Here is a 10,362-nt window from a genome sequence, read left to right as displayed (position 1 = left end):
TCCATACTGAAGGGAGTTTCTAATAATAATAATATTATTATTTCTAGTGGTCTACTGGCCAACAATCACCTAAATAAAATCGATCATGGGCTGTCTGTGGGATATTGATGTGCGCAAATTAGCTGTCGTGTTCACCCACAAATCAAATAGTCACTCCACTTTACAGTGTATCCTGCGAAGCGCTTTGAGATGTCCTCCCGACGTAAAAAGGTGCTGTTGCAAATGTAAGGATTATATTCTGTGTAGCGCTGTGTAGACGTCTCAATGATATGATCAGGTGCAATATCAAATGTATTATTATTATTATTATTATTATATTGTCCATTTGGCATTTCCAGAGGAGTTTTCAGAAACGTTTTGAAAAACATCAGGATAACACCTCACAATGGCAGCAATTATTATTGAACCAAAGTTTATGATCGAGAGGAAAACAAGACAAACAATACTGGGTTGAAAACCAGAGCGCTGAACACATAGAGAGGCGATGCTTACACATGGGTACAATGTAATATGATCCGGCCTTCTGCTTTGCTGCAGTCCAATACATTTATTAAATAGAGACAGTGTATAGACATTTCAGGCAGGACGGGCTAAAGTTTGCAACCTGTTCAGAACGTTGGTGGTGGGCGGGTGGGGGAATGGGGGAGTCGATAAGTTAAACAGGGGTGAAGATATTTTCACTGAACAGTGAGTCAGTCATCAAGAGGGCATCAGAACCATAGAAATTTCCAGCACAGAAGAAGGCCATTTGGCCCAGCTGTCTGTTAGTTGGATTTAAAAACGGCACCAAACCAACAAATGGCGCTGCACGAAGGCCGCTGTCTAAATACAAGTTGTTGTTGTCATTGTTGTTGTTGTTGGAAATGTTTTTTCGCACACCACACGCTCACGGAGGCTTATTAGGACGTGGAATGTCAAACTCCAAAAGAATGGTTGTAGTGAATCGGTAATAGCTTCTAAAGGGGAAACTGGACAAGGATCTGAAAAGGATATCAGTGTGGGGGAGTGGTGGGAGGAGGGGGAGAGAGGGAACAACAGGGGAGTAGAGTGGGACTGAACGGATTGCTCTAACCGAGAGCCAGCATAGGCACAAATGGCTGAATGGCCTCCTTCTGTGCTGTATGCTTCACAATGTGTTTCTTGTGCTAATTAGGCCGAGGAGCGCATTATTAAGGAACATTGCATGCTTTAGCCCGATATATCAGTCTCTCTCAGACTAACGTCCATATTCTTATATACGTATATATATATATAGATATAGATACAACTATTAGATGAGATACACACATACACAAGAAGAATGTTATCTACATTGTGTAGTTAGTTCTCGTCGGCAGGGAGAGGAGATAAGAATTGTCACCAAGGGTTTTCACTTCTCTTGTGGGAGATTTTACGTACGGCGAAAAGTTCCCACTTCCGAGTTACTTAACGGCAAATCAAAGCTGATGTCCTGTTTCCCGTGGTCTTCAGTTTCACCACATCAGGGGTGGGGTAGGGGTGCAGATGTTGGGGGAAGGGGAGGCGATTTTGGTGTGGGTGATCCTCAACGACTCTGTTCACAGAAATAAAGAAAGATAGAAACAGACATTATTACTTTAACTTGTTCTCCACCATTCCTTGCAAGGCTTTGCTTCCCTCAGTCTCCCTTTAATTTTGCATTTTGTGGGGCTTTTAAACCCACCACCTCAGCAATGGTATCTGCTTCTTTCTTCCCACTCAGCTTGGCTCAGTCGGTAGCGCTCTCACCTCTGAGCCAGAAGGTTTTGAGTTCAAGCCCCACGTTGGGACTTTGAGCTCACATAGTCTAGGTTGATGTTCCAATGCATTGCTGCATTGTTAGAGGTACTGACCTTCGGATGAGATGTTAAGCCAAAATCCCAATGTCCTTTTCAGGTGGACATTAAAAATTCCATGGCACTATTCGGAACTAGAAGGGAGTTTCTCTCTCCCCATGTCCTGGCCAACAATCCCCCAGATACAATGGGTTATTCACTTCATGGCTGTTGGTGGGACATTGCTGTGCGCAAACTGCCTGCCACTTTCACCTATGCTCACCCAGTTGACAGTCTCCTTAGTTATAGACTGGGCGCTGGAAAACCTGCCCCACCGTACCCTAGTGATCAAGCGTGAGCCTTGGAAATAAGTGTTGACAGGGCATCACATCCGAACCTGATCTCTGCTCACCTGGATGCCACACGCTCAAACAGTAGAGGGTGCTGAAGGCGGACCTAGACCAGTAATCCTGGCTGATTTCAACCTCCCTAAATCTCGGGAGCCTGCGCAAATCTGGTTCAGCCCAACAAACTGGAATCAGGATTCGAACCTAGGATTCTAGGTCAGTAATCTACAGCTCTGTCCATTACAGGATAGAGGGAATCGCCTCATTTTAGACCAATCTTGTCTCAAACAGTAGAACCAGAGGACACAGCCTGCAATTGAAAGGGGGCATATTCAAAACTAATCTGTGGAAACACTAGTCCAGTGAATGAGTCAATATATGAGTCGTTCGGAACCTGACATGTCAAGCGACTGCCGGGATAGTGAAAGGCGAACTGAGTTGACCTTGGTCTTTTTTTGTCTAGCAATTCCGAAGTTCCTATATTCCTCAGACCCTTTAACCAGTGACGGCATTAAATAATGACCAGGGGCTGCAAGTGCCCCAGCGGGTACCTACCAAAGATGGAAGACGGTTCAAAAGTTCATCCACCGCCAGGTTCTCAATGTTCTCATCATATTGAGGGGCATCTGGCAGGTCGGCAGTGTTTAGCTCTTCCTGGCTGGGGGCAGATCAACAACAACAACAACAACAGATTACATTTGTATTGTGCCTTTTACATCGGGAGGATATCCCGAGGTGCTGGGCAGTCAGGGGTTTGCACCTGCGCTGGGGGTTGGAATGAAGAGGGGTGGAGGGCAGGGATGGTGGTAGGAATGTGGCAGACAGAATGATCAAAGAGAAAGGTCTTCAGACCGACCTTGAAGGCGGCAAGGGAAGGTGCAAGGCAGAGGGGTTCTGGGATGGAGTACCAGTGTGCGGGGGCCTGCTGAGTGGTGGGAGCAGACAGGTTTCTACGGTGTTAATAGGTTGCAGAGGGAGGGAGGAGCAAGGCTGTGGACAGCTTTAAAAGTGAGGAAGACGGGGATGGAGCTCAAGGACTTTTTCCTTCCATTTTCCCTTTCAAGTGGGAGAGGATTGGGAGCTTAGAACAACAGTGTTTATTTGTTTTAAAGTTAGACACGAGTGAAAACCCTCCCCCACCCTGAAACATGGTGATGGGTTTCCATGTGTATCAGAGACTCTCCCCAACAGTAACAGGAATGAGGAAAAGGCAGAGGGATAGAGGGAGAGTGTTCCAGAATTTCGGGGCGTAGTGGCTGAAAATACCACCACCAATGGTGGAACGGAGGTCACGAGGGACATGCAGGAGACGAGAGCCAGTCGAGCTCAGGCAGGGGTGGTGGATTCGGGAGTAAACAGGTTGGAGGTGCCAGGATATGAAGGGATTTGAAAACGAGTGTGAGGATCTTGAAATCGATCTGTTTGGTGATAGGGAGCCAGTGAAGCCTGGCTAGAACTGGTGTGATGGGGTTTAGTGCGGGTGAGTAGGCAGGCGAAGGAGTTCTGGATCAATTGAATTTTGTGGACGGTGGAGCTGTGGAGACTGGCGAGGAGGGCATTGGAGTAGTCAAAGCAGGAGGTGATGAACTCGTGGACGAGTGTTTCGAGTGTGCTTGAGGTAAGGTATGCCAGAGATGAGCAAACAGAATGACAAATAGCGCTGACGCGGACACGACAGGCTGGATGGGGCAAACAATGTTTTGTTGGTTACCTTCTCTTCCCGGCCAGCATGCTGTTGAGGTATTTCTTCACGGCCATCTGCTTTCGGATGCGGCTGTAGTTGTCAGTGAAGAGGGCATCTGAGTGACGTTTCACAGGTTCCTGTTCGTCCAGAGTGCTGAGGTAGGAACCAGTGACAAACACAAGGAAAGAGAGAGAAGAGAAAGGATGAGACACAAAAAATGGAGCATTGAAAATCTCCCACCCTCTACTTTTCAAGTCCCTTTTAAATTAATTCCCTCCCCATCCAAAACCCTACTCCTTTCCACCCTCAGCTTGTATGTAGTCCTGCAGCGTAGTTCTTTGCGCTCCCACCTCGCAAGCGAGAGGCCTCGGGTTTGATTCCTGGCCGGGTCAAAATGTTAGGCAACTTTCCTTACTCCACACACCTCTGTTTACCTAGCAGTAAGTAGGAACCTGACTGTTAGTTGATTGGCAGATTACTTTCCAGGGATAATAATCCCTTCAAAAAAAATAATAATTTGGTCACTCAATTCACTATTGTTTGTGGGACATAGCTGCATATAATTGGTTCATGTCTTCGATATGTCTCAATATGCTGCACAGAATATACTGTAACGTGGATTGACGGTATATTTTATGGGTGAAATGTGGCAGCCAATTGCACACAGCAGTGCCCACAACTTGCCTAAGGTTTAGCACCACCGCCTCCCCAGGAATCAATAGCATCTGTTGATCTCAAATGGATCCCACATTAAATTAACATCTGTATTTCCCGAGTTGATCACAAGCCAAACTCTGTTACTGTGCCTAATGTCCAATTCCCTGGCACCTCATGCTCCTCCCATACCTGACTCGTTTTCCCATCAGGGACTCCAAATATTTCCTAGCAGACTGCTGGCCCAGGAGTTTACTGTAACCACTGGTGAAGAGACCGTCAGCGTGGCGTGTTGTCCTGGGAGAAAGCAGAGAGCGAGAAAAAAAGACAGACAGTTCAGACAAGCAGGACTGAGGTGATTGCTAAGATAAGGGGTGGGGGGGAAGGGGTGTGGAGGCATCCTCTGCAGAATTGGAGTATTGGGTAGAGCACTCGCCTTGCAAGCGAGAGGCTCCTGGTTCAATTTGTGCATCAGTGAGCGCCCAGGAGTTGGATACCCTCATCTGGCTGGACGGATAGACTCACCTTGGTACTCCTTGCAATAGTTGGTAATAGAGTTTGTCATTTGCAGTCAAGCTTCCTGGATAAATATCGCTTTCTTGTTTCATGCGAAACTGTGATGGATCATCTTCGCTCTGTCCATCAAGTGACACTGTGTTCCCCAAACTAGATAAAATACACACACACGGGATCAGCCCCAGTTTGATAATACATTGAGAAGTTATGTGTATAATAATACCAATCCTTTCATTTATGTGGAGTTCAGTAGTGTAGTGGTTAGCGCTCTTGCCTTGCAAGCGAGAGGACCTGGATTTGATGCCCGGGTAGGGCAAAACCTTAGGCAGATTTGCTTATTCCACACGCCTCTCTTTGCCAATCAGTGAGTAGGAATCCAGTTGATTGACAAATCGCTGTCCAGACGTAATAATCCCCCCCTCCCCCCCACACAAAATAAATTTGGTCACTCAATCCACAACTGTTTGGGAGACATTGCAGTGCAAAGTTGATATTATTCCACAAACAGCCATGAAGGGAATGACCAATTTTATCTGGGGGATTCTCGACCAGGACACCGAACATTTCAAATAGTGTCATGGGATCTTTAATGTCCACCTGAGCAGGCAGACGAACCTCGGTTTAATGTCTCATCTGACGGATAGCAATGCAGCAATGCCTGATTGCTATATTGGAATGTCAGCCTCGATTATGAGCTCCAAGTTCTTATGTGGATCTTGAACTGACAACCTTCTAACTCGGAGGCGATAGTGTTACCAACTGATTCTGTTTTCGGAAATCCTTTTAATTATCGATTCCACTTTCCAGCTTTTCTCCCATTATCTGTTAATGTTTTTTACGTAAATCTTCAAATTGAAAATGCACTCTGAATAAATAATAATATAATAATAATAATTAAATGCACTCTGTGAATAAACAAAGATTCCGCGATAAACAGCTTACTTTTACCCAACGCCTTTCAGAGAAAATAAATGTCTCAGAGCCCTTTGCAGAATTAAATCCTTTTGATATTAAATTAATGTTGCTAGGTAAACTCAAGAATCCTTGAATTTCATGAAGCATCTTTGACATCGGGAGGTTGTCTCAAAGCACATCAGTGGATTTACTGTAAATTGTAATGACTGTGTGTGTTTTGTAGATGAATGTGGCAGCTAATTTGCACGCAGTAGTGTCCCACAGACGATGAGTCCAACAGCAACTTGTACTAATATAGAACCTTTCACATCAGATGATTGTCTCCGAGCATTGCCTGGAGAGGAGGGGAGACCAAGTTAGAGTGGAAGGACCTAAATTAATGATGATCCAGAAATAAGTAATAACATCTTCAAAAATATGCAACTCTAATTTGCAATTGCTGACAAACCCTTCGCTCCATTCAGACCATTGTCTTCCAGATTAATTGCACAAGATGGACTATTGCATTGAGTGTTGCTCGCACATATGACAATGCAGGCTGCGCCAATACATTTTGGAAAGCGATCATGTGGATTTTGTATATTTGTGTGTGATTATGTGTGTGTGTGTGTCATTCCGCCTGAAGACCTTCCTCTTCCACCGTGCCTATGGTCAACTCCCGCTCCCCCTGGCTCAGCGTCGTGCTCTGCCACTGTGGGATGCTACCCTGCATGAGGGGCGCTATATAAATGCAAGTATGTTTGTGATTGTGTATGTTTGTATATATATATATGTGAAGTACGTAATTGTGTCTTTGTATGTGTGTGCGATTCTGTATGTGTGTGTGATTGTGTCTGTGTTTGTATATGGTGTGTGTCTATATTGTGTGTGTGTATGTGTGACACTCTATGTGTGTGACTGTGTGTGTGTGTGATTATGTATGAGTGATTGTACTGACTGGTTTTATAGGTGGGAGTTAAGATCCATTAACTCATTAACTCACCCCAGACCCATATATGGGTCCTTTGACTAACTGCTTGTCTCCTTCCCATCAGCTCTATTGGAGAGACTGCAAGAGACACCTAGCAAAGCCTTTGGAAAAATCCCTTTTAACATTAATAAAATCTTGTAACAGTTCTTATTTGGATATTTTTGAGACTCTGAAATCTGTGGGAGTTTGCAGTTTGCATCCACCTTTCCTTGAATCTCCTTTCACTGAAGCGATCGCTGAATGATATGTTCCACACTGAGTTGTATGTTGTTTTTCGGGATAATAATTACCGTAAATTTGAGTAGTTTCCGAGAGCCGGGAGGCCAGATCCCCGGGAACAGAACACATTGAGCAGAGCCAACATTGTCACCAAATGGGAACTCAATCTGATCACCATCGCTTCGGATCCTGAAACACACACACTGAATCATAAACACATATACAAACGCACACACACTAAATCACACACACACATATATATATACGACAAAATTACATTTGTATAGCACCTTTCATGTTGAGAGGATGTCCCAATGTGCTGATATATATATATACAAACGCACATGAAACAATCACACACACAATACATACAAATACACACCATCACACATCTATACAAACTCACACACAATCACACATCTATACAAACACACACACACTCACACATCTATACAAACACATACGCAATCACACATATATAGGATACAGACACACACACAAACATATATACAGAAACAACCACACATCACAAATCTATACAAACACACACACAGATCACACATATGTACAGACACACAAACAATCACATATAAAAAATTCACACACATGTACAAGATCACACATACACACGCGCGCGCACACACAAAATCACACAAGCACACAAACAACTCACAAACCTACAAAAACCCATACATTTACCCCCAAAAAACGCACGTCCCCCAGAGGGATAGACAACGGTTTTTGTTTCATTCGAAAAAAGGTTGAAGCACCCTCCCTCCTCTTCCCACACTCACTAAAGCATCAAACCTTTCGCTTTACTCCCCACTCCACACCCAGAGACGAACAAAATCAAAAAGGAAAAAGGAGAGAGAGAGAGAAAAAACAATCTCAACACAGCTGAAAAGAAAGATTCACGTGTGAAAGAAAGTTGTCTAAAATACCCAACTTTCTCAAAAGCTCCATCCCAGGGTTTTACAAGGGTTGAAATTACAATATGAATAATGCATTATTGCACATCAAGTGTGTTGTTTTGTTGAGAAAATAGATTAAAGAACGATGATTGATTCCACGTTTTGAATTAAAAAGAAGATATGTATATTATGTATGTGTGTATATATATATATAGATGTCTTTGAATGTAACTCACCAAGTCAGAGATTTGATCAAGTGCTGGGAATACTTGTCAGTCGCTCTCCTTGGTGCTGGAGGTAGATTGAGACAGAGAATATCAAATCTCTTTACACTTTCTCTCTCTATCTCTCTCTGTTTCTCTCTGTATCTCTTCGTCTCTGTGTCTCTCTTAGCTGCAAGCTCTCCAACGCACACCCCTTCTCTGACCAAACCTCTCAAAACTTCCTGGTTTTATACCAACAAGGCAGGTTACCACAAAGAAAAAGGCAGTCACGTTTGCCATCAGCCCTCATCTTCTCTACCCACCCCCCCCCCCAACCAAAAAAAAATTATATAAATATAAGGAAAGACGTCATCAGCACTCCCTGTGGAGTGAGAAGGCTAAATCGTTGCCTGTTTTGGCAATTTGATTAAAGACTTTTCTTGGTATCTGGTCTGCTCCTCTTCTCCTGATGCTCCCAATTACAGTAATTTGGTTTCTACTGAGCTCCCCCCAACCCCCCCCTCACAGCATCTCCGCGAACAATAATTCCCTCCGTATCCACAGCCTGCCTGCTCCAATGCAATCCCAATAATCCTTGCATTTCATATAGCGCCTTATCAAGTCTTCGAGATGTCTCAAAGTGCTTTGCAGGATATACTGTCAAGTGAATTGAATGCATTTTGTGGGCGAAACGTGACATCCGATTGCGCGCAGCAGTGTCCCACAAACAGTGGTGGATTGAGTGACCACATTTTTTTTATAGTATATTTTTTAGTATGTTTTTTGAAGGGATTATTCTCCTCAGAAAAGCGATCCACCAATCGACCAGCAACCGGGTTCCTACTTACTGCTGGGTAAACAGGCGTGTGGAGTAACAACAACAACAACAACAAGATTCCATTTATAAAGCGCCTTTCACGTCAGGAGGACGTCCCAAGGCGCTGCACAGTTGGGTCATGACCCGAGCAGGGGGGAAATGGTCAGGGTGAGGGGAGGGGAGGGAGCGAGGAGGGGGAAATGGTCAGGGTGAGGGAAGGGAGGGAGCGAGGAGGGGGAAATGGTCAGGGTGAGGGGAGGGAGGGAGCGAGGAGGGGGAAATGGTCAGGGTGAGGGGAAGGAAGGGAGGGAGCGAGGAGGGGGAAGAGAGTCGAGAGGGGAGCTGAAGGCACAGTCAAAGAGAAAGGTTTTGAGACCGGCCTTGAAGGAGGAAAGGGAGGAAGCAAGGCGAAGGCACTGGGGGATGGAGTTCCAGAGCCTCGGGGCTGGAACTTACGGTAAGGGAACGAGTAAAGGAACTTACTTAAGGTTTTGCCCTCCCAGGAATCAAGCCAAGGTACCCCCTGTCTTCCCGGCTCAGCGCCAGGTTTCACCATTGCTAAGTGCACCAAGAGGCTACCTCACAACCCCCAGCATATACTCCCCCATCCCCCCCCCACCACACACCCCACACACACACATATCTCCAGACTAACAGGAAAATAATTAAAGGGGAGGGTGGGATAACAACAACTTGCATTTGTTTAACGCCCTTCACGTGGGAGAGCATTTTGAACGAATGAAACATTTTACTTGGAAGCTATTTCCACACACAGAGGGTAGTAATAATAACCCTGGCATTTGATATAGTGCCTTATCACATTGTTGAGATGTCTCAAAGCGCTTCACAAAATATATTGTAAAGTGGATTGACTGTGCATTTTGTGGGCGAAATACAGTAGCCAATTGCACACAGCAGTGTCCCACAAACAGTTGGATTGAGTGACCAAATGTTTTTTGAAGAGATTATTACCCTCAGACAGTAATCCGTCAATTAACTAACTACTGGGATCCTACTTAATGTAAGATACACAGAGACATATGGTCTAAGGAAACTTGTCTAAGGTTTTGCCCCACACAGGAATCGAACTAAAGGAAATCATTCAGTCTTTTGTGCCCACTCTGCCTTTCTATAAAAGTTGTTGATTTAACCATACTCTCCAGCGTTCCCCTCATCCCACCCTCACAGACTGTTTTATATTTTACTGCTTTAAATATTTCTATAATTCATTTTGAAAGCTGATATGGATTCTGCTTCAGACAGCATTTCTGGTGAGGTATTCCAAATCCCAATATGTGTATGTGGGGAAAAAAATCTCCTAACCTCGCCCTCACTGAAGCAGCAGCAACAACAA

At 44.6% G+C, this 10,362-nt stretch overlaps 1 protein-coding gene across 1 annotated transcript; it reads right to left on the bottom strand.

Moving 5' to 3' along the window:
• Window positions 1–395: 395 nt before the first annotated feature.
• LOC103187022 (VIP peptides) lies at window positions 396–8,514 on the bottom strand. The gene is made up of 7 exons (XM_007906343.2): window positions 8,225–8,514; window positions 7,149–7,266; window positions 4,983–5,123; window positions 4,650–4,754; window positions 3,831–3,956; window positions 2,675–2,777; window positions 396–1,552 (listed from the first exon to the last, which is right to left on the bottom strand). The coding sequence occupies exons 2-7, from the start codon at window positions 7,253–7,255 to the stop codon at window positions 1,544–1,546; spliced, it is 591 nt and encodes a 196-aa protein (XP_007904534.1). The 5' UTR covers window positions 7,256–7,266; window positions 8,225–8,514; the 3' UTR covers window positions 396–1,543.
• Window positions 8,515–10,362: the final 1,848 nt, after the last annotated feature.

This window comes from Callorhinchus milii, unplaced genomic scaffold (genome assembly GCF_018977255.1).
Source record: "Callorhinchus milii isolate IMCB2004 unplaced genomic scaffold, IMCB_Cmil_1.0 Scaffold3, whole genome shotgun sequence".
Lineage (NCBI taxonomy): Eukaryota > Metazoa > Chordata > Chondrichthyes > Chimaeriformes > Callorhinchidae > Callorhinchus > Callorhinchus milii.
Note: the sequence above shows the minus strand (reverse complement) of the source record. Positions and strands in the feature narration are given on the sequence as shown.